Below are 24,473 nucleotides of genomic sequence, written 5' to 3' on the forward strand. Positions count from 1 at the left end.
TGACCTGCATCCGTCGATCGTGTGAAAAATCCTTCGCGTTGAAGATTTTCATTAGGACAACGTAGCCTTCTCCGTGGGAATGTTTATAATAAACCCTTCGAAATATTCTTTCTCAGCAGTAGCATGCTAGCTACACTGAAAAATAGGTCAATTGAAATCTGAATAGACTAGATACGGAAATAAATTCCACAAAGAAATTTCCAAAAGTCAGTTTCAATGCTCAGACCTTTTATCAATGTACATCCAACGGTATCACAATTCGACATTGTCATTCGAATAGTCATGCTGCACCAATAAGAAGCTCTTTTGTTGTAAACAGAACAATTGCCGCGTATCGTAACTCGTCGATGTCAGAGTACCTTGCTCTCGTGGATCCAATAAAAAATGACAGAAATCGTGGAGATAATAGAAACTCGCGGAGAAACCTGAGCAATGGACGACAACGAATCAGAGGACGTTTCGGATAAAGTTGGATTCATCGTGAATGGGGAGTAACAGTAACGAGTGCTACTGCCAGTTCGCAACCGGCTTTCCGTCGGAATTGTTCTTGCCACACGATACAACGAAGTTCGCCAGGCCGACCAGTGGTTCTGTTATTGTGTCTCAGATCGTCGGTACGTGTACACGCCGTTCGCCGGTTCTCGCAGCCACGGGAAAGGGCTTCGAAATCGTTCACCTGCGGAATCCCTTCAGGTAAGCGTCCGTTCGAGTGAACGGAAAAACGACTCGGCATTCCGATGGAAAAAAATAGCGGACAATTAACGGGATTCACCGCGATTACATGCAGTTCAATGCGGCAAAACGTAGCGTTGAATAATTTCCTGTTTTATTGTTACAAGAAACGATCTCGAAGTGTGATCGATTTGAAAGATTTCGTTCAGCTGGAATAATTACTCAATGTTTCGATGGGAATAGAGCAATTAACGAAATTTACTAGGATACGTGCAGTTCACTGTGCCGGAACGTAACGTGAAATAATAATTTTCTGACGGTTTATTGTTACAAGAGACGATCTCGAAGTGTGATCGATTTGAAAGATTTTGTTGAATTAGAATAATTGCTGGATATTTCGATGGGAACAGAGTAATTAACGAAATTCTTGTTAAATATCTTGCCTTCGTTAAAAGAGACAATATTAAAGTTTAATTTGCCACTCCCTGCCGATCGTCGATTAAAATTACAAATACAATTAGAATACAATTGTCGCCCACTGGCGATCAGTTAGCGTTGGTGAGTTTAATCGGAAACGATTCGTATTTACGGAGTGACGAGACAAGATAAAAATGAATTCCCACGTTTCGTTAATATTAAATCGCTCGATTCGGTCGCGTGTTTCTCTTGTAAGTGAAATATTTTGGATTCCCACAGAATGTATAAATGTAACAATATTCCGTTGTATCCGGGAAGTAGAGTAACGTCAGTAAATGAGTGAAACTGATTAAGAAAGTGCACAATCAAGAGTGGTCGCTATTTCTAAGATAAGGATTTTTACGTGTTTAAGCACTTTGCACCATTCGCTATCATTCTCTTTCACGCTCGTTGATCTAGCGTTATCAGGATAAAATTACAGTGACTTGAGACAATGGTTAACTTTATAGAAAACCGGAGAAAATGAAGTACTACGCGATAGAAAAATATTTATAGACCTCAGAGTAATCTCTTCCGTTCTAATCAGATATTTCCTGATTTCTATTCTACTGGAAGACGCTGGTGTTGTGTACTATAAAAAGAACAGTCATTTTTCCTCAATTGAATTTTACATTTCCTACAGTCAACTATATAATCGTTTTTGAAACAGTAGAAAATTCAATTAAAAAACGACTAAACTAGGAAAATAATTTCCAATTAAAATTTCAAATGTCAAAGAACATGAAATTTCAACTTAGAACTATCTTCTCAGTTCATTTTCCCTCAATTGAATTTTACATGTCCTACAGTCAACGTTATAATCGTTTTTGAAACAGTAGAAAATTCAATTAAAAAACGACTAAACTAGGAAAATAATTTCCAATTAAAATTTCAAATGTCGAAAAACACCTTCGGTAGAAATATCGTCAAACACTTTGCATACAACGCGTACGTTCGCATATAATTCAAAAGTATTGTTGCGTGCAACGGCTGGGAGCTATCCGGGCTATTGATTGGTAATTGTCAGTTGAACCTAACCTACAACGTCATCATTGCCGAAAATCGGGACGAGAACATGGGGGGTTGCAGAGGCGGTCGCGGCAAGCTCGGCAAAAGACGGACGAACCTGAAATGGACGCATTCGTTTGACAAATTACTTTCGGTTTTCCAGCGTTACGGTGACATGGCGTTCACGATAAATCAAGTCTTCCACACGTCGATGGCCTTGACGTACGCGTTCACGCTGTACAGAGGGTTTCAACTACGCATACCGTACACGGACAACTTGTTCAAAAAATATGATCCGGGAATGTTGAAATACCTAACCATTTGGAACGTGGTGAGTCGTCGTTTTTCTATTATTATCTCTCCAATAATATTCCATCTACTCGAACGAATTTTCAAACGCAAAATCTTTAACCGTCTGACACTCGTGGGGGAGTCACTGAAAATGTCAAAGCAATACAATACACTTATCAGTTTTCTCTAACGACGTTAATGTAAATTATTTCCCTGAAAGACGATATCGAAAAATGTCATTTTCTGTGACAATACTTTTATTTTTGTTTACCGTCACCTGTCATCGCGAATCGTGTACATACGCGATACAAATTGTACACCCACTGTTTACAATCATGCGTGGATTGTAAATCATAAATATTTCCATCGACACGCTCTTTAACCTTATTTTCAGTCACTTTTTTTTAAAGAGTGTTTCGGTGTTTTTTTCGTGAAGTTTTCATTATCGGAGATAAAGCGTTCCGCTGCGTCGAGTGGTTCAATGGAACTTCGGTAGATGGCGCCTTGTTAATCTCCGTGCTGGAATTTAAACTTTATGTAATGTTTGGTATTGCAAACTCGGGGTCTTTGCAGATGTGTCATGCAATGGTATTTCCTATTTCTGAGTTGTCGATATTGTCAGGATTCGTTTCATCCTAGTATGATAACGTGAACGATTAACAACGTATCTTCGGACATGGAATGCATTAAGTGTACCGATTAGAAACTTTCATGTGGATCTCTATAATGCATGTCCATTAGTGTATTAACATGTCCATTCGCACTGCATTACCTGCTGCAACTTAACGAGCTGTTTAACGTTCTCCATACGTAGATTGCATGTTGCATCGCGGTTCACTGATAAACTTTACACGACATTGTTCATTGTTTACATAATAACTCACGCGTAGTACTCATTGTTTCCAATACTACGTCATATGAATCGAAACGAGCGTATCAATGAAGAATACTAACGTGATATTCACAGAGACAAGTTATTAAACATCTTTCTCACGTAGCAACAATAGATTACAGAATCGTTACCATTTCACTCTAACAATAAATTTAGTAATGCCGCATTTCATTCGTGTTGTGTAATACATAATTTATTCATTCACATTTCATTTCCATTGAGAAGCGAAAGTTCTTTCATCACTTAACATAATGTTACATAATAATCCTTGTATTGTGCAAAATGGAACATGTTCTGTGATGTTACCGTTTTGCTGAAATTCAGACATGTCCATCGATTATTATTATCACTTGTAGTCTTATTGTGTTATTAATTAGACAGTCGAGCCTGTAACGTGTACATTATATCCACGTCGTAATTCAGATCAATGAAGATGCGCAATTAGAAATTCCCTTTTCTCAAGGTCAACGAACACGTCCGAGCCTGTTGAAGATTTTATTTAACGACTGGAATATAATACGACTTCGATCTTTAAAATCTGACCTTTCTACCATTAAAATCAGATATCGGTCCGAACGAACCTAAATGTCAGAGATACATCTCGATTTGTCGGTTTGAGGTTTATGGTGTAACTGTTATGTGATAGCGTACGCCACGGGGTTACGTAACACGTTGCTGCAATCTTCGATCTCTTCTCTTTTGCCGTGCAAACATCACGGTACGTGTTCCCGGCAAAACGAACCCGGACTTCTAAACTTCAATTAGAAAGCTCAAGTTGGAACAAGTTTGTCTATAGTTTGCACGGTGTTACGAACGTAACGCGTTACGCGTGTCTCGCGACGCCAGGATACACTTCGTTTGCGATATCTTTACATCGAGCTTAGACATCGTTTCGAGCGTGATAAACCAATCGAAAAGATCCTTATCGATACTGGATTAAATCGCGACAAATAATGACTCGGCGCAATGAGTCATAAATAATAGTAATTAATATTAACCCTTTGCACTCGAAAGTTTTTCAGTGGAAATATTTCACTTTTTACGAGATGTAGACATTCTTTGAAATTTAACGATAATTCACAGATAAATTAAGTGACGAAGCTATATTATTTAAATAATTATGATAGCAATGTAAAGTTTAATTTAAAATACTAAATATTCGACTGTATCGAGTGGTGTCACGTCTCGAGTGCAATGAGTTAATTAATATTATTGTTGTAATTATTAGTGTTATTAATGACATTGTAATATTCAATTAATTCAAGAACACTTTCTGAAAGAGTTTTTCGTTGAGAATTCAGGAACAGGGGTTAGATCATTATTCCGAGCCACTCGAACAGAAACAAGAAAACAAACGCAATAACCGTTTTCACTGACTGCGCAACCGGCTCGCGCAGATTGAGAGTCGTAGCCGATATATTTTTCTCTCTTTCTGGAACCGTCATCATCCATTCCGTGCACGCCCCAATATTTCTCCATTTATTCTGCCCTATATTCATCAGGCGCCAGATACTCCATTTTCTTAATGATCACAATGCTCTCCCGGCAAAAAGGACGTATAAGACTCGCGTGTACAGTAATGGTAAAAAGTTATCGTTCACTTATCGTTTAAAATCACGTGCAAGAAATGTCAGTATTCATGCTTCGATAAACCTGGTTACGTGTACGATAACATGTTAATCTAATGAATTATAGATATTGTTAATTGCTGATGTGACAAATCCAGCATAGATACCCTTTAACCCTTTGCACTCGAGAATATTTTTGTCAAAAAATGTTCATTATTTTCTAATGAAACATCAATGATATTTTTTACAACTAACACCAAGAAAATAAAATAATACAAAATGAATACAAAATAATACAAAAGAATACAAAATGAAAATAATAAATATCAAATTATGTAATTGAAATGCATTATTATTGCATTATCTTGTTGAATGTCACTATGTTAATATTACTAGTAATACAGAAAAGTTTTTAAATCATCGTTTAACTGAATAAATTATAGTAATTCCATTTAGTTGAGGTCACCGATGACTCGATGTTCCTTGTCTTGACGCGTTATATAAAAATTTAATATTGAATTTTAAGTTTTATGATTTTCTTGGTTAAATCAAATTACGACTGAAAGACGCCCCTCGAGTGCAAAGGGTTAAACAGTACACCAGATACGTAGGTCAGCGTCGTGAAAAATGTATTAAGTTGTAATTTACTGAAATGAACTTGTATATTGTACTGGCTCCGTCAATGATGAATATAAATACGATTGTGTCGGTCGAGTAGTCACACCCGTTACTGCTATCCAGTTTTTCTGCCGGCATATCACGTCCGCTACCAGCGTTTATGTTAATGACGTCTTCTCAATTATATTTCCTTCAATCCGATAGATCTTGTAAACAAAGTATCGAAAAAATGAAACTGTAACAAGTTGAGTTCCCAGCTTATAACTTTAATTAACATTATCTATAACATTAATTTTATTTGCTTTATGTAAAATAAAAGATTGTCGTTGTCATTGTCAAATAAAAACGAATAAAAAAATACTATAAAAATGTAGAAGTAAACAAAATACAAGTTAATAGTAATCTAAACAAAATATTTAAAAAATGAAACAGAAACGAGTCATCGAGTTCCGAAATCTCACACATAATATGTACCGAAATTACACGTGTACACGCATTTTCCGTTGCTGCTTCGTCGTGTACACTTTCGTTCGCGACGAAGTGGATCCCGTGGCGTCTCGCCTCTTCCGGATTGCTGGCTTCACGCACATACCGAGCTATTTCTCTCTTTCTCCCCGGCTGTATTTTCGCTGATCCGTCAGTAAGTCGCGGACCATCGTGGCGGTCGATACTCGTTCCGTTGGTGATAGGCCGTCCACGTGAAAAAGTCGGAGTGTTCGAAAAATCGAACGGGACCTCGAGGAACCACGATAAAAATCGAAAACGCGTAGGGATTTTTGTTTCCATTGCGAAGGTATCTTCGACTGGTGAGAACACTGTCTGCTGGCGAATAGTCAGTCTGGTGACACAGTTAGATGACGCTTGTTCATGAATAATGTGTCGAACATGATTTGTGTTTCTATTTCTAAATGGACGGAGTAACGTTTCAGTAATCGATCTCTTTCGTTTCCATGTAATTCGGTTGCTTCCATGTATTTCCGATCGGACATACTGTTTTTTATTAGAAAAATTTTTATTAAAAGGGATAAATAAATATCTTGAATGAAAAGTATCGGAGATTCAGTTTTTCTTTGGTAGATCTAATATGTGTGTATGTTCTGATGAACTTACAACGAAACGCGTCGATATTAGATAATAATTCGATTTATCTTACGTATAGTTACGTGCATAGACTTTCCAACTCAGCGGAAATCGTATCCGGTACGCGCGTAACGCTAAACGTTGATCGAACCTGTTATAAGCGATTGTTCGAATCAGATTAAAACAGTGCAGAGATTAGGACTACAAATGAATGATGAGTCGGTTGAACGCATTGTTAAATTATTCTGGTAATTCAGATTATCAAATGATTGTTAAATTACTTAAATTTAAATCAGTTTCTGTTATCATAATAAATTCTCATTTTGTATAATTTATATAAATATGGAAGTACTTCCTTTGCATAAATTGTAATTACAATATCCTTATTAACATTAGAACTACCGAATGAGTCAAAATAATTCTTGATTTTTTTTTGCGGTTACTGAAGAGATATGAATATCTTTGAGAAATAAATAAAGCTGATTCATCAAATCTGAAATTTAAATCAATTCAAATCTGAATAAATCCACTTTATAGTTTTTATAATAAGATTTTCAAAAGTCAGTTTAAGTGCTCGTTCCAGTGTTAATAAATTAAATTTATGTTACACTTCATAAATTATAGATCCAATTATAGATCAATATACGCAAAAGGGCGTTTCAGAAATCTTGCTGTAACAAAAACATTTCAACGAGAAATACATGGAATCATATAGTAGTTATACGAGGCAAGTTGAATGAACGCGTGGTGGACGGGGCTATTTTTAATGTGGCACGTCAGTCGCATACGACAATGATTCTAATTTTAAAACTCAGATTTATTGAATTCACCGGTGGGACAGTATGACGCTGCGTCGAAAGTCGATCCGACCGTCACGAAAACGAGAGATTCAAGAAACAGAAACAAAAGAGCTAAGCTAATGCAGTCCATATGTAAAAACCGGTCAATGCTTTTTTTCTTTCCTCCATTAACCTCATCGCCGGAAGGACGGGAGAAAACGATATAGTGGTTAAAAATCGAAAAGACACTTTGTATCGGTAACATTAACCTCAGGATCAGGTAAAAGCACCACTAGTTGACCAAATAAAGCAAATTCTCTTTAATTAGTTAATCAGAACTTGAAATAGTTGTATCATCCAAATTTCATATTAATTTTATATAAAAATTTAACAAATAACGAAAAAAAATAAAATAAATGGCAATTCATTGTTAAGGAAAAAGTTGTCTCATTTGGTTTGCTAAGTGTTCATTTTAAAGTAACACAAAGATACTAAAGATAATTGCAATATCTATTATTTGCAATGATTATCATAAATTACAAGTAAAAAAGTAAATGCAAATGAAAATTACAGTTATATAACTAACGTCAATGAAGTGAATTGTTAGTTTTAACGATGAACAATTCAATTCGGTGCTTTTATTTTTATTATCTTTAAAAACCTTATTTTTTTACGTTTTCCTGAAAAATGGCCAACTACTAATGGTCAGTTACTGGTGCCTTTGCCTGAAAGGTGTTTTAATGCGTTTCGCCAAGCTTCTTGGGTATAAGTATATTTTATTTGGAATTTCCACTGAAAGAAACAGTCGGCTCGTTAATATATTTCTCTGGGTGGAACGACCGCTGCTAAGGAAAAACTGGTTGGACCATTTTCAGAACAAGGATATCTGAGGCACCCGTATGACGATGAGGGACAGCTTACTGTTTGTCTTTCACGTAATCTCGTGTGTGCAATTCAGTTTCGCGGTGTATTATGATTACGTGCACGTTGTCGTGCCCCGTCGTTCTACAGAGATTCACAGCGACTATGGCGGGAAATTCAAGTTCCTCACATTCTGGAACGCGGTTAGTATTGCGACGCAACACTCGTTTCCACGTGATTCGATCGTTAAGTTTAATCATCGATTTTGGAAAAGTGTGTCGATAACCGAACGACCGTTACGTTCTTCGGCTCGAGTAATCGATTAACCTTTGCACTCGAGAGGCGACTCTCAGTCGCCATTCGATTAAACGCAGTGAAATTATAAAATGAAAAATTCAACGTAAAATATTGAATAAGGTATCAACACATGAAACAAATAAAACAATTCTGCCCGATAATTTATGCAAGATGTTCCTCTAAGTTGCAAATAATACTGTTAAATATTTTGTCAGAAAATAATGAGTGCAATGAAAAATATTGTCGAGTGCAAAGGGTTAACAGGTTGTCATGAGGGTCACCAGTGACCGCAACCAAATTGAATTACTATAGTTCACTGAATTAAACGGTGATTATTTGGAAACATTTCTATATCATAAATAATGCTACTTAATGCAGTGACATTTAATCAATTTAATCAGCTGGTTTAATATTTGATTTTTTCCATTTCGTTCGTTTTGCTCTGAAATCGTACGTCGTCCAATATGTTAATTGCTTTCAGGCATCAGTGGAGTCGTGCCTTTGTGCACTTGCGTAATTAATGATTATTAAACGGCAAATAAGCAGAGTGTGATAATTAAATGCTTGTCTGTTTGCGGTGGTGGCGGAGCTTACTCTGCCGTTCTAAAATCCTGTGTTTGCGAATCGCACGACCGTTTTAACGAGCGATTGCACCATGGTCCCGATTATAACGTTACGCAATGGTGAAAACCGTTATAAGAACATTTATATTATTGTATACGTGGCCGGGGAAATTAGGGGCAATTTGAATTGCAGCAAGGTGCAATCGTGTTTCGAGGAATACAATTAACGGAAGACGATAATTTGTCTGCGCAAGACTATTCATAATGCATCGGTGTAATCTCAATTAATTAACCCTTTGCACTCGGAAGTTCTTCATTAGAAATATTTTAACATTTTCTGATGAGACGGGGAGGATATTCTGTGAGACTAACTCGACGAGAAATCGCATTCAGGGACGAAGCTGGTTTGTTCGAATGTTTCTCACATTGATGCATCGTACGAAGTTTGATATTAACCCTTTGACCTCGAGAAGTGACTCTCAGTCGCCACGTGATTCGATGCAACAAAACTATGAAGTTGAATATTTAATATTTCAAATTGAAGTTTGCATTGCTACGTCAAATATTTAAATAAAACACCTCTGTTGCTTAATTTGTCTATGAATTATCGTTAAATTAGTTTCAAACAATGTGACCTATATCTCGTCAGAAAATGTTGAATATTTCCATTGAGAAACTTTCGAGTGCAAAGGGTTAATACTGACCCTTTGACCTCGAGAGGTCACTCCCAGATGATTTGATACAAAATTATAAACTTTGGTATTTACCATTAACCTTTGCACCAAGCGTGAAATATTAAAAGAAAGTAACTTTGTTACCTAATTTATGTTATCTTGTTAAGTTCATTTTAAAGAATCTTGTCTACGTCTAATTAGAGAGTATAGAATATTTCAAGTGAGAAACTTTCGGTTAACCCCTTGACCTATTTCTTTCTCAACTCTGACTGATACGACTACTTTGTCATTAATTTAATTTATTCGAAAAAGAGAAAAATTCTAAGCACACGTTACGCTTATATTTCTCTTTAATCAATTATCTCTCGTTACTTTTAGTCCCACGTGTTCTCACAAATCATTCCCATGGAGCGTAACAAGTAAATCATTTTCATTGAATTATATTTCATATTCCTTCTCTCATTAGATCTGAATTACTCATGAGCAAACCGAGTATGATAATTGATTACAGAGGAACAATATTTACTTTGAATTCGAATGAACCGAGTAAAATACATATTTGTTGAACCACGTTGAAAATCTTCACGAGTCTCACGCGTTGCAAGACAAGGGGTTAAGTCGAAGGGTGAATATTTGAACGAAGACATTGAATACTTTCGTGCTCATTCGCAGTCGGCGAACTATTCCATTGGTAATTTCACGTCAGTAAGAGGCACGAGAACCAAAGAAGAGTGGCGAGTTCAATTACTCGAGCGCCACTCCACATCACATATAAATTGATGTGGACAACGGCACGCGTCGTTATACGTGGTCCAAGCATACTTACAATTCGCGAATGCGTCACTTGAAATATTCCCAGTGGCATTTTATAGTTACACGTGAACACGTTGCTCGTTTCTATTTCTACTTTTCATTTGAATGATCATTATAAACGAACCGATCGTTTAAAAAAAATGGCTTGTTTCTCATAACGATATGAATATTCGTTTCATTCTGACAATTAATAGAAAAAAGTAAGTACAAGCGAAGAGTCCCGAAGTTTCAGATGAAACGGTTACTTGTATCTGCATGGTCTGATATTTTTACTTCGATATAATTTTCTTTAATGTATTATACCATTGATGTCGAGGATATTATATTTTTACTTCGATCTAATTTTTGTTAATAATGTATTATATAATTTATATATAATTTATGTCGAGGATATTCGGTTTGCTCGTGACTAATTCAGATCTAATGAAAGAAGGAGTATGAGATATAATTCAATGAAAATGATTTACTTGTTACGCTCCTTGGGAATGATTTGTGAGAACACGTGGGACCAAAAGTAACGACGAGAGATAATTGATTAAAGAGAAATATTCTCACGTAACTTTCACCGTCAAACGATTGCGTAACCATTTATGCCTGCCTGTTTCAGATCGTACAAGCAATATTCTTCTTCATATGCATGCTGAACGATTGGTTCGGCACGAACGCCGTGAACCCGAAGAAACCGCCTTTCATACGTAAACTGAAGGATTTCGTCCATGCGTCTTTCAGCTTCCCGGGAGCGATGGTAATTAATACATCTCCTCCAGCGAGATGAATAAATCATCGTATTACTTAATCCGAATTTTTATGTCTTCGGTTACTTCATGTCAGTAACGTTACGTTGCAGCTCGTCGGGATAGTGTTCTGGACGCTGATGTTCATAGATCGCGAATTAATATTCCCGAAGGCCCTTGACGCGTATTTCCCATGGTGGCTGAACCATTTGATGCACACGATGATCGTGGTCTCGATACTAGTGGAGACTATACTGGCGCCAAGGAAATACCCGAAACGATTGCACGGAGTGCTCGCCACTACCGGCGTAGAAATTCTATATACAATCTGGTATGGAAGTATTGATACACACGGTATATTGAATCGGTTACAACCATGAAAATTAATATGCTACGTAACGAGTGGCATATTAATATCTCTTTATAGTACCAGTTAACAGGTTCGCTGCCAGTGTTTCGTTGAGGATCAATTGTAATTTTATTCAATCAATCTTGTAAAGAACATATCGAGAAAATGAAACTGTAACAAGTTGAGTTCCTTTATAACTTTAAATAACAATGTCTATAAGATTAATTTCATTTGCTTTATGTAAAATATGAGATTGTCACAAATAGTGATGCTGGTAGCGAACGGGTTAAACGACCGGATGTTGTTAACCCCTTGCCTAACAATGTCAGACTCGAGACGATTTCTAATATGGTGCAACAAACATCAATGTCATTGAATTAAGTTTAAATGAAACATTCTTGTTAGCAATTTGTATGATTTATAGTAAGTCTAGATATAGAAAGAGCATGGAATGTTTTCTTTTATTAGTGTGTTATTAATGATAAATAGTTCTAATAAATGCACCATGAAATTAAATCGTAAGGCAAGAGGTTAAATAAAAATGAATTAAGATACAGTAAAAATATATAAATAAACGAAATAGTAATCGCGTGCTTGATGATATTTTAATGTAACTTGTGTGAATTCCAGGATGCACATAATCTATTACAAGAGCAACGCTTGGGTGTACCCTGTAATGGATGTGATGTCTTTCCCAGTGAGAATGGTGTTCATAGCAGCACTGCTGACATTCGGTGCAATCGTATATATTGCGGGGGAGGCATTGGACAACTTCGTTTGGGGTAACGAACACAATAAACAGCAAAAGTCTCATGCCAAGAGCAAGTAGCCTCGCCCGGTGGTTAGTCGCTGCCTTCGATCATGTTCGATCTCATCCAAGGTGGTGGTGAATAAAACAAAACCAGATGAAACGTTTTCTACTTCCCCGTATCCAATGTGTTATCCGGATCAGTAATTCGAAGCAAATAATATACACTTAACGTGCATGCTAAGATGGAGCGCGTGATTTTCTTTACTTTTTTTTTTAATTTTTTTTTTAATAAACGGAACACTCAAAGAAAACAAAAATATATGAAACGTGGTATTGGTAACTCGAGAGGGGTGCGTAACTGAAGCATGTAGGTTATGATCTCATATGGTTTGTGTTTCATACACGTGCTGCAAAGGGGAAAACTAATTGTAACTCGACACACACCATACACACTGTACAGTGCCTGATATTCATGGTAATGTAAATAAATAGAGAACACGGAAAATGTCATACATATCTACGCTACTGTCTGTAAGTGTTCGAACGCCTCAGGAATTCTTATGAGAATATTTAGGAATTTGATTAGGCGATTAGACAGTTTGAAGTTGAAGAAATAATTAGCGAACAGTGTTCGAATACTTGGGGACGGAAGCGTAAGTTATACGTAAATACACGATGCAATACACGGTTATACTTTTGTACGGTCGATGACCCTTGTTATCATGACAATAAATCCGGAAAGAAATGAATGAGAACTAGAATAGAAGGACACATGGTACAGAGAACAACGAACTATGGTTACGTGTGTGAATTAAAAATGTATGACTCGCGTTTTTTTTGGGGGAAGCGTGTGTATTATACAGACACATTCTCTACATGCTTTTCTCGACACTAAAATCGGGATCTATTTGTACCGAGTATAGGGAAAAAATACGTAGCCGAAAGTGATGGACCAGATTTGAAAGCGTGAAAGGAACGAATCAAGAGGACCGTGGTTTCGCAGACCGATCGGGGAAATGAGAATAATGTCATTCGCTGCAGTGACGTCGCAGCGGACACGTGCGGAGAGAACAGACTTCTTTTTAAGATGATACCAAGAAAACAAGTTCGACTGTTCCCCCCATTTTTGTATAGAGTACAAGATTAAGACAACTAGTGGATGAAGAGTTTGTTAATACTTTTTGTTATCTCTAGACAGAGTTGAATAAAAATTGTTACTTTCGATAGGCGTTTATCACTTTTGGGAGGAAACATGCGATCACTATTCGTCTGTTAATAATGTCAGGGTACTCGAGTTTTTGAAAGCACTCAATCTTAGCTAATATACAAGTGAACGTGGGCCGCGCTGTTTTCACGGTTGATTGGGCAAGGGCAAAACAAAGATGGTTTCCTTAATTATCGATAACGGATAGACCCTATCTATAATTAAAGGCGCGCGAAGCATTAAGTAACGACTGAGGATCTCTAAAAATAATAACAGCATTGAAGAATATTAAGACACGTAGTTGAAGAATGTTTTTTAACTTTATAAAATCGTCGGTTTCGGAAGTCGATCGATGACGATCGCATCGGAGTCATTCAGAAACTTCGATATCACACCGGTATAATGACGCAAAAAGGCTGAAATATTCATAAAAAACATTTGTATATAATCTAAGTACTGTAGGATGTACACATTGTAAAATACTGTAATGTACAGAGCAATATTAAAGCTAAATTTAAATTGTCTCGTATAAAAGAAAAAAAAAACGTTGCGATACATGTATACTTTCAGTGTCATAAATTCTAAATTATTTTACTACAAAATATCGAGATCTTATTACTGTGTTTCGTCGGTAATAAAACGTATAAAAGTAAAAGTATGTGGTGACACGTCCGAGTTATTTACACATCGAAATTATCCTATTGCACTTTTTTTAAATATACAATCGCGAGTTGCACGTAAAACTACGAATATCATACGATTTTGGCACTGATTAGAATATCGTACAGTTCCGATTTCTTTCCCAGGAAACATTGTAACCACAGATAAGATTAAAAAAAAAAAAGAGGACAGTTATTATAATGATCGAAAAACAACATAACAGCGCAGTCATTACTTAATGAATACAGGAACAGTTCGTAAAATCACTTAGTCGCAGTCACTTCCTATATCTACAATTAAGAAGTCGGTTAAACAGCAATGTTTTTGCTCTTGCTTAATTGCGGCGAGATTTGCGTCCCTTTCGAGCTGCAATGCCGACTGTTTATAATCTCGTCTATGCTCTGTTTCAATTCTTCCATTTCCAAAATGTCCAGTGGCAGTGACGTTTGCGTCGCCATTTCTCGAGCGTTGTCCCGAGTCTGTACATCCGGTTGTTTGAGTCGCGTCACTTCTGGACAACACGAGTTCAAGCTGGACGCTAAATTACCCATTCCTGCCTTCTTATACGCTTCAATGATATCGCTATCGTTTTTCAACTTAATATCATTAGACTCCTGGAACAAGTGTTTCAAAATTGTTTCATCCTGGAGGAAATATTTACTCCTTCGGCCCTCTCTACTCCTCCTAACGCTCTCGTAACTTTTGGAACTTTTATTACTAGTTTTACTTTTGCTACGCTCGTGTGGCTCTTCAGGTTCTAGCATCTTCGTCTCCTCTTCCGGCTGACTGTCGTCGCTGTCGCTGTCTTGGTCCTCCTGGTCGTCTTTCTCAATGTTGCCACCTTCGATGTCTGTGTCCTTCCCCGTGTTCCCTTGATGCTGTTTCTCGCTACTGACTTCTTCGCTGTTGCTTTGCCCGGGGAACAAGAACGGCAAGAGTGTATTGACATTTTTCCCATCGAACAATTTGGGATTCAAGGCACGTTCATCCAGGCCAGTGATCGCCGATCGTCTTTTCATATTCGGCACCTGAATCGCTGGTATCCTTGAATCACCGCCTATGGTCAATGCTGACAATATTTGCGCGCCCAGCTGACTCTCTTGCGACGTGGTGCTGCCTCTCCTGAACAGTGGGCCTACTTTGCCCGACCTCGACTTCCTGAAGTCTCGGCGACGCTTGCCGCGCCGTCCACGCGAACTGCTCGCTACTTTTCGCGTTGTCTTCAGCTCGGCTATTTGCACTGATATCTGCGAATCCAAGGAATTCCTCCTGGATTCCACAGACACACGGCGCACGCTGAAACTGATCTCGGAGTCCACAGAGTTTCTTCGGTTGCTGGACACTGAACCGGTCCCACCGACCAGCGCGCATCTGCGCGTAACTAATTTCGGCAAAGCTGCAGCCCACGTCGAGCTGAAGTCTTGAGAAGCTACCGAATTTAAATCGAAGTTTAAGCCAACCGGATCGTCGTGAGTATTATGGAAACTTATGGACAGGCGACCGGCGTTGTTGAACGTCTTCCTTTTCGCGAACGCTTGAGCAATTACCTTGTGTTTCTTGAGTCTGATTGGTTCTTCCGTCTCGCAATTAAAAGTTCTGGAAGAATAGAATGAGAATATGTGATACGATACTTTGGAAGGTGGAATCGAACGAAGAACCGTACCGTCTAAGAAATCTAGCCCATGTGTCCACCGTTGAGCTTGTCCAAACCCATGAAGACATGAGAATCCCGGAGAAGAAAGGCAGAAGTAAATGTAGCTGCATTTTAGCAGCACTCGGTCGGACCTCCATTTTACATTCAGAGATGTCCAAGTATTTCGTCGTTATTGCACATCTGCAAATGAAGAATAATGTATTGTAAATATGTTGCATTTGATTTCAAATTTTCCAGAAGTTAAATACAGTGTTTAAACGATAATGGAATTCTTACATCATATAGTTTCTAAAGCTTTGACGCCACTGCCATGAATGTTGAAATTCGTAAATATGACAGTAGAATGTCACTACGACCGCAGCGAACGTGAAAATCGAAAAGAGACCCATACGCACAATCGTCTCGCGTATTTTAGCGCTAGCCCTTTCGGATATAATTTCTTGGCTAGTTATCTTTAATCGAATCAGAGTAATCAATCCTGCAAATATTACTTTATGAATACCATGTATGTTGAATTAATAAGGTTTAAGTTGCGAGCACTTATTAAAGAAATACTTACAGACAAAAATCTTTAGGAATGCATATAAAAACATATCTCATTACTTTGATTATATAACACAGAAAACTTATACAGACAAAAGTGGATCTAAAGCATACCTCTGGATAAAAAATATCCGCCGACCATTAAAACAATCAACACGGGACCAAGCAAAAACCAGGCTCTGATTGCGTGATTAGCGTAGCCGACGAAACAAATACCGGTTACGCTGTTTCCATCAATTTCTCCTAACGCCATGATGGTGACAGTTAAAACAAGTGGTAAGCACCAAGCAATCAAATGGAAATATGCGCCCTTTTTGTCGATTCTATCTTGAATTTTACCCAGCGCTTGAAAACTCATGTGCCAAGCATACGTCAGAATCACAAACCATACCATAGCTGCCATAAGAGAATAATAAACTAGGACAAATACGACGACGCACAGTAAGTTTTCTCCGCTGGAAATACATAAATGATATTGTACGCTCTCAGATTAATAATCTTAGAAGTTTACAAGATATTGTGTCATTACCTAGGTTCGCTCATTCTTAATGTGCCATCTTTACGGCATACAATCACTTCTCTGCTTCCAGACATAAATTGAGCAAGCCATCCGATACAAGATATCATAAAACAACAATTTATATAGAATATAACTAAAGCTGGATATTTATTTGCACTTCTCCAATCGATTAAAAATGTTATCTGAAATGAAAATAATATAGCCGACCGAATTATACATAGAATATTACTTATACTCACAACTGTAAACAGGTTGAATGAACCACAGATCCCTGCAGCCCAAGCAATAAAGGAATGAATCTGTTTGTGCTCATCCGGTGTAAACAAAGGGTCATTGCATTGCGTCCCACAACTTTCAACTCCTTCAAAAATTGCAAGTGCATTATCTGTTGGAACCAGAGGCTTCAAACACTTGCCTGAAATATTAAATTTCAGCTCTCTAATATCGTTTTTGCATAATCTTGGAAACAATTCCGTGTTTTCACATTTGATAAAGCTGGGCCATATCGTTTGGTTGAATACAATTCTGCAGGGTCCTGAAATGATCTTGCACATTTCTTGAGATGGCAAGTCTACTGTATCATTGATACATTTTGGCATGAATATTGAGCATAATAATGGTTGAACAACTGCCCAGCACTTTGGTATATGTCTTAATGCTTGTAATATATGCAATCTTTCCTGTGAAACAAAGTGATACAAATATAATATATAAATATAGATCAAAAGATATTATCTTAATCAATTATAAATCATTGTGAAAGTTTACTTCAGAATGTTGCAGAAAAATCTAACTGTAAATCCTATGGCTATAGAAATTGCAAGAGTAATAGAACCAGGACAGGAAATACCTGAGGTGATTTTAAATAGGGTTTCTGTATACCTGAGCCACAGGTATATGGGTGCAAAGGGAAAATACATTTTTACTACTACAAATTTACCTCTCAAACTCTTAGATAATAGTACAATTGAATACAATATGTGTTTCTAATGTACCTCTATCATGTCTTGGGTCATGTGTTCGGGTATCAAATCCAATGTGGTCGTGGCATATGATAATCTTGTGCCCATACATGTGCTCTTCTCCAATTCCACACATTTAGCTGGTCTTCGACAATTCAAAGGATCAGATGGTAACTCTCTTATTGGATATCTCTCCAATAAGTAGCTGGAATCCTTAATCCTGTGTCTGGGACTTAATTCCAGGCTGTTCCATGTTTTGTTTTCATTGTTGGAATTCCCAGAGAAACCGTGCGTCAATTCCGACGACACTCGGTGAAACATGAAGAAGCAACAGATCACCAGAAGTGTCATCTAAAAAAGGAAAAAAATTTCACCTTGTTCTTTTTGTTTTTTTTCTCCTTTTTTTTTTAATTATAATGTTAGGGAACTACTGAAGCCCTATTAGCGTGCAGTAATTCATTATTCGGTCCCGGCACGTTATCGGCCCGATTAAAAACAAAACGTCACGTGTACGGCGCACAGATAAACAACGAAAGTGTTTCCCGAATAAAAATAGTACCTTTGGACTCTTTGTTCAAGACCAGACGCCGATTATATTCTGCCACGGAGAAAGCTCTCCGCTCCGTTCGAACAAAGCGTCTTGCATCTTCTACGCCCGCGACAGCCGCATCCAGCATACGAACGCTCGGACCACACACACGTTACGTTCGCTCGCAGGCCACCCACGACGAAGCCGACAGTCTCGCTCATACCTCTTTCCGGTGTTTGAATGCACAGCCGTAAACAGGTTCGCGAATAGTTCGTTGGCGGCGGAACCATCGATGCTGCGTACTACCGCTGTGCGCATCGAACGCGGAAAATTAGAGTATGACCCATTTTCAAAAAAAAAAAGATAAAAACCGGGTAATGTGTATCGTCAAGATTCTTTTTCTTTTACCTTTTATTTATTATATATTTTGATGTCCCCTGATATTTATAATAAAACATGTTCAATATGTCACATTATTTATTAATAATGTTATTGTTTCGTATGTTATTAATTAATACATATACCTAAAGGAACTATGTTTACTCAAGGGTAAAGTAGGTTACGTCGAAACAGAAATTTCCTCTGAAGTTAATAATGCGGTACATATTAAAGTGTTTCAAATAATTCGTTAATACATCCCATTATTATTCAACGGTTCAAAGAATAAGACGTCCAACGTGTCTATTTTGCATAATCAATATAGCTCTTAGAATGTACGACTTTTTTCAATGAAAAAGGAGGTACTGGTTGTTGTGGATAAATAATGCTTGTATTGAGAGTCTTACGACAAAGGTGTGTGTGTAATTTTTGTAAACATTGACTTAACAATGTTATGTATTTTGTTAATCATTTTTACCGGTGCGACATCTGTATTTTCAGGTGTGCAATTTATCAAACGACAGTAGCGTGGCGAGAAGCTCGGTCGGATGATTTGTTTTTGCGTGTTTGACAAATGCATGGTGTCAACTGAAGATATAGATCTCATCCAGAAGGTGTACCATTAATGCGTGTATAACTTTGACGTCGTTACATCGACCTTCTATTATTCCGGTGTAACAGGAAATATGATAATTGCCCCTATAGTTGATTAGCTGCTGGTGTTGATAATAACATGCTGTTAATATATGATAAGCCTGTACCGTGTACGTCTGCACACCATTCGGAATTAATAACGGTGGAACGATTCCTCGACAGTTTGCGGTCAGTATTTGATAGTGAAACAATTCATGAGGTGACAGATGTTTCGTAAAATAACCTGAAATATTCGCTGGAATCATTTCAACGTTCATCATTTACTTCACAACGTCCGAATAATCAGGTAGGAATCTCCCTCAATGTCAATATTTATTTTCATGATTTCTTTTCTTATCTAATATTAAGCACTTACTGCGTGTGATCAGTCAAACCATATACTTCCCTTAAATAAATCATTTTTCATTGTATAATTTTCTTTACCTACCAAAAATTCTTCTGACGATAACAACTAGAAGTCTAACAGTATAATATTAAAAGACTGTTATTAACCACAAAAGATTTTAAAAATATTAATGCCTAGTACGATTCTTGTTTCAGTTAAGATGCTTGAAATCTTTTACATGGGATTATATTTATTACTCTTTGGTAATTGCATTGGGGATTATTCTGACTGGGATACGAAATGGCAAATGGTATGTCCTGGTTTATATCCCAGGGTATTTACGAGTTACACGCCTTTGGGAAATCTTTCCAGTGGGATATACGATGGTCAGCCACATATGAGTAGCATTCAACATTGTGTTGCTGCATGCTGCAGTAAACCTAAATGCAATGTGGCTCTTATGCATAATAGTACTTGTTACCATTTGCAATGTGAAAGTTCCAAAATATGTTTACCTTTCTATAGAACAGATTTAGCTAATGAAAGTCCACCAAGTATGGTATTAGTTAAGCCTGTAAATGAAGATGAAATATGGAGTGAATTATTGAAACAAATGAATGATGACACTGGGTAAGGGTTAAATTTTTTTCTAAAAGTTTAATCTGTCTTTTAGTACATATTTGCAATGTATATTTTTAAAATCAACTTTTTAGTACCCTGCTTACGGATGGTACAGAAAGGGACCATAATCTTTTTGGTGGATCAAATGAGATAAGCTGTATTACTCAAGGAAATTGTTTGGAGAATGAAATATGTGTTAAAAGTCCAGACAAGTCTGATGTTGGTATATGTCAATGCTCTATTGGATTTAAACGCAACATAGAAGGTACATTTATGATCATTTCTCAAGTAGTTCTTCTTTTTCACATCAGCTAATGACTTTTTATCTGTTAATTGTTATCAATTTGTGGTAGGAATTTGTATCATGGATGAGAACATGGAACTTGGTGTAACTCCACAGATAAAAGCACAAATTCTGAAAGATTCTAGTGCATCAATGACACCACCAATGAAAAGATTGTTAGTTTCTGCTGTGTCAAAGGAAGTACGTTTACCAGAAAATGAAGTAACATTATCTGCCTATACTGTACCTGCAGAGCAGGAGAATGAGCATTATAATTATGCATGGAGCCTTTTAAGTCAGCCAGAAAGTCACCCTGGCACTATGACTGATCAGAATCGTATGACTGTTAAATTAACTAATCTGTCTGAGGGTTTATATACATTTAAAGTGACAGTAAATAGTCCAAATGCTTATGGTGAAGCATATGCAAATGTCAGCGTTTTACCACGTAAGTTAAATTTATTACATAGTTTTCTTACAATATCAGTAAAAAAAGGATACAGTCAGTAGTGAATTACATCATTTACAGCTAAAAGAATAAATCAAGCACCAATAGCTATAATTTCTCCTGCTTCACAAATCGTAAAGCTACCAAACACTGGAGCTGTGTTAGACGGATCATCTAGTAAAGATGACGACCGAGTTATTTCTTATCACTGGGAACTGCAGCAAGGACCTATTGGTTATCAACCTAATCTAGTCGATACACCCACACTGCAGTTAGATAATCTTATTCCAGGAAATTATACGTTTAAGTTAGCATTGTATTTTATATTGCAAATTAGATATATCTCATAATTATGTACTAACTCAATATTCTTGTTCCTTTAGATTGACTGTGGAAGACTCTGATCATATTACGAACTCTACAAGTGCTAATATAACGGTATTGAAAGTAATCGACTATCCTCCCAGCGCGAACGCAGGACAGAATATTATTATATACTTACCTCAGAATACGCTTACACTTAATGGTAACTTAAGCACAGATGACCATGGAATAGCTAGTTGGGAATGGACGAAAAGTCCTTCCGACCAGAATAAAGCGGTGGACATGCAAAACACGAGGACGCCATATTTACAATTATCTAATTTAGAGGAGGGAATGTATACGTTTGTGCTGAAAGTGACGGATGACTCTGAACAGTCCTCAACAGCTGAGGTCCATGTGTTTGTAAAACCACCAACAAATAAACCACCCAAAGGTATTAACACAATCTAGAATCCATGGTAGAGTTATCATAAATATAAATATTTCGTTTTACATTTTTTGTTATGTAGCTGATGCTGGCGAAGATACAACCATAGCTCTACCAGAAACCGGAACCGTACTCGACGGTCACAAAAGTAAAGATGACATTAAAATTGTATCATATCATTGGGAACAAGTCAGGTGAGCTTAAATTTCGATATTAATTCTCCTTCCGTAATAACATACTAAGAAAACTCCTTTAATAGTGGACCCAGCAATGCAGAATTCTCTGCGGTTAACGAATCAATTACCAATGTAACAAAACTAACAAAGGGTGACTACGAGTTTAAGTTAACTGTGATCGATGATAACGGGAATAAAGATTCTGATACCGTGAAAGTAAAAGTAACGCAAAGTATGCACGAAACATTATTCAAATCATTTGAGATATTAGTTAGTCAAGTTTTATTTAAGATGATCCTACTTTTTAGACAAGAACGCTCCGCCTAAAGCAAACGCGGGTGGTGATCAAGTTGTGATCGCACCCATTAGCGCACTTATCATAAATGGATCTCAGTCGACCGATGACTTAAGAATTAAAGAATGGATATGGACAAGGGATGCATCTAGTCTTGCTATTGGTACGATTATTCAAAATACGGACAAATCATCGGTTTTAATGGTAATAGCATTTAATTAGGTATAGGTTAGAAATAAATAGAATCTTCATATCACTTAAATTTCTTGAATTTCAGTTGACTGATATTGTCCCAGGGAGATACGTTTTTAGATTAAAAGTGGTAGATGACCAAGGTCTTAGTAGCGAAGACACTGTCTCGGTTATAGTGAAAACAGGTGAGCAAATGAGAACAGAAACAGAGTATAGATGTGCTACAATGAAATTTAAATAAACCATCATTTTTTTAGATCCACAATTATTACATTTAGTTGAACTAACATTAAACATTGGAGCAAATATGCTAACAGTATCACAAAAGAGTTCATTGGTAGTGAAGTTACAAATGTTGCTGCGAGATGAAGCATCAATCATTGTTCGAAATTTGAGAGCAGAACCTCACACTGGTAGAGCAGTGATAGTATTCTACGTTGAGAAAAAAGGAGGACAAACGACAATGCCGGGACCGGAAGTGGTTAAGCGGTTGAAAGAAAAATTGAGACAAGATTCTGGTCTTCTACAATTGTCTGTGGCGAACATCGACACTGCTGTATGTCAAAATAATTGTTCAGGTATGCACATGCATTTTATTATACACAATGCAAGTACATACTTCTTTTACTTTTTATTCGTGTTCTCCCAAAGGTCATGGGGTATGCGACCAAGAGACAAGATTATGTATGTGCGAAGCATTTTGGATGCAAAATTTAATACAAAAATATTTCGGTAATGGCGACTCCAATTGCGGTAAGTTAAAATATTAGACGACAAATGAAAATTTCTGGAAATTAAAATTATTATACCGATACAATTCTCTAGATTGGAGCATCCTTTACGTAATAATCGCATTGCTATCTCTGGTTGTCTGTTGGGTTGGTCTCATTTGGGGCCTGTTTTGCCTATGCCAAAGAATATGTACAGGGAAACGACGTTCGCTTCGCGCCAAGAAAAAACCTCCTCGTTACTCTCTGTTACAACCGGAACCAGAAGACGACAGTAGCACGTGTATGACATTTTTGTGTGCTCGTTAAACGAGAATAATTTTCCGTTGTTAACATCTATATAATTATTTTATAGTTTCAACGCATAAAATGGTACTATCCGAATCAGATACAGACTCTGACGATGTTCTGTTCGAACATCGTAAGTCGAAGAACAGCAGTCAAACAAGAAATGGTAAATCTCGGAATGGCTTTATCAAAGTGGGTTCCAAAGTGAAGACATAAGGTAACGGCCAGTCTTGGTAAACTAATGAATCCATTATACATTAAATTACAAATGAGTCCTCTTATTTTAGGAGTGTATAGAATGTAAGGTCTCGTTAAGCGACGCACATTCGTGTATGTTTGGCCAAAACGTAAAGTACTAGTCACTTACAGGGCTGTAATGTTAAGTACCTACCTAACAAGATTCCATACTTGATTTTTTGAACTGATAAAATTGCCATCTATACACATGAATTCAACTGAAACGGATGTACTTAAATACAGATACCAGATACCGAGAACACAAGCTCATTTCTATTATTGCATTTCGTTCGATTTCTTTTTTTTGTGATAATATATTATTTATCTGTATTGTACAATTGAATTCGCGGCTCTTTAATTGTGTAATCGTGTAGACGCACCGCTGTTTGTACACGCAGGCGGTTCCATAGCAGAATGATCGAACTTCGTTTGGTCACGGCCTTAGAAAGTATTGGAATTAGTATTTATATATACATATATATATATATATATATTATATAATAGTAATCATTCCTTAACCATATATCCTTTGTATGTAATACGTGCTCTTTAATATGTATATCATCGATCTTATTTTTACACGTGTATGGATAAATAATAAAATTTGTTATCCATATAG

General features: G+C 36.9%; 3 protein-coding genes across 9 annotated transcripts; 2 read left to right on the forward strand and 1 right to left on the reverse strand.

Annotated features, from left to right (window-relative positions):
• The first annotated feature begins 517 nt into the window (after positions 1–517).
• LOC116432199 (androgen-induced gene 1 protein) lies at positions 518–13,630 on the forward strand. 7 transcript variants are annotated; one of them, XM_031988725.2, is made up of 6 exons: positions 6,137–6,311; positions 8,240–8,428; positions 11,180–11,317; positions 11,420–11,637; positions 12,286–12,437; positions 13,330–13,630. In XM_031988725.2, the coding sequence occupies exons 2-6, from the start codon at positions 8,264–8,266 to the stop codon at positions 13,374–13,376; spliced, it is 720 nt and encodes a 239-aa protein (XP_031844585.1). In that variant the 5' UTR covers positions 6,137–6,311; positions 8,240–8,263; the 3' UTR covers positions 13,377–13,630. The 7 variants fall into 7 exon arrangements, with proteins under 7 accessions (XP_031844591.1, XP_031844589.1, XP_031844585.1 ...); XM_031988731.2 differs by lacking the exons at positions 6,137–6,311; positions 8,240–8,428 and adding exons at positions 518–693; positions 2,300–2,467 and having other exon boundaries at positions 12,286–13,630; XM_031988729.2 differs by having other exon boundaries at positions 6,124–6,271; positions 12,286–13,630.
• Positions 12,672–18,831, reverse strand: smo (smoothened, frizzled class receptor). Its single transcript, XM_031988690.2, has 8 exons — positions 18,509–18,831; positions 17,983–18,300; positions 17,227–17,667; positions 16,997–17,169; positions 16,582–16,922; positions 16,201–16,402; positions 15,934–16,104; positions 12,672–15,866 (listed from the first exon to the last, which is right to left on the reverse strand). The coding sequence occupies exons 2-8, from the start codon at positions 18,298–18,300 to the stop codon at positions 14,579–14,581; spliced, it is 2,934 nt and encodes a 977-aa protein (XP_031844550.1). The 5' UTR covers positions 18,509–18,831; the 3' UTR covers positions 12,672–14,578.
• A 129-nt stretch (positions 18,832–18,960) lies between these two features.
• On the forward strand, positions 18,961–24,421 carry LOC116432168 (dyslexia-associated protein KIAA0319). The gene is made up of 16 exons (XM_031988646.2): positions 18,961–19,270; positions 19,358–19,796; positions 20,051–20,465; positions 20,549–20,721; positions 20,810–21,187; positions 21,269–21,494; positions 21,571–21,944; positions 22,021–22,132; positions 22,198–22,346; positions 22,423–22,613; positions 22,687–22,786; positions 22,859–23,179; positions 23,253–23,354; positions 23,427–23,612; positions 23,685–23,834; positions 23,905–24,421. The coding sequence occupies exons 3-15, from the start codon at positions 20,056–20,058 to the stop codon at positions 23,831–23,833; spliced, it is 2,871 nt and encodes a 956-aa protein (XP_031844506.1). The 5' UTR covers positions 18,961–19,270; positions 19,358–19,796; positions 20,051–20,055; the 3' UTR covers position 23,834; positions 23,905–24,421.
• The last annotated feature ends 52 nt before the right edge of the window (positions 24,422–24,473 follow it).

This window comes from Nomia melanderi, chromosome 11, assembly GCF_051020985.1.
Source record: "Nomia melanderi isolate GNS246 chromosome 11, iyNomMela1, whole genome shotgun sequence".
NCBI lineage: Eukaryota > Metazoa > Arthropoda > Insecta > Hymenoptera > Halictidae > Nomia > Nomia melanderi.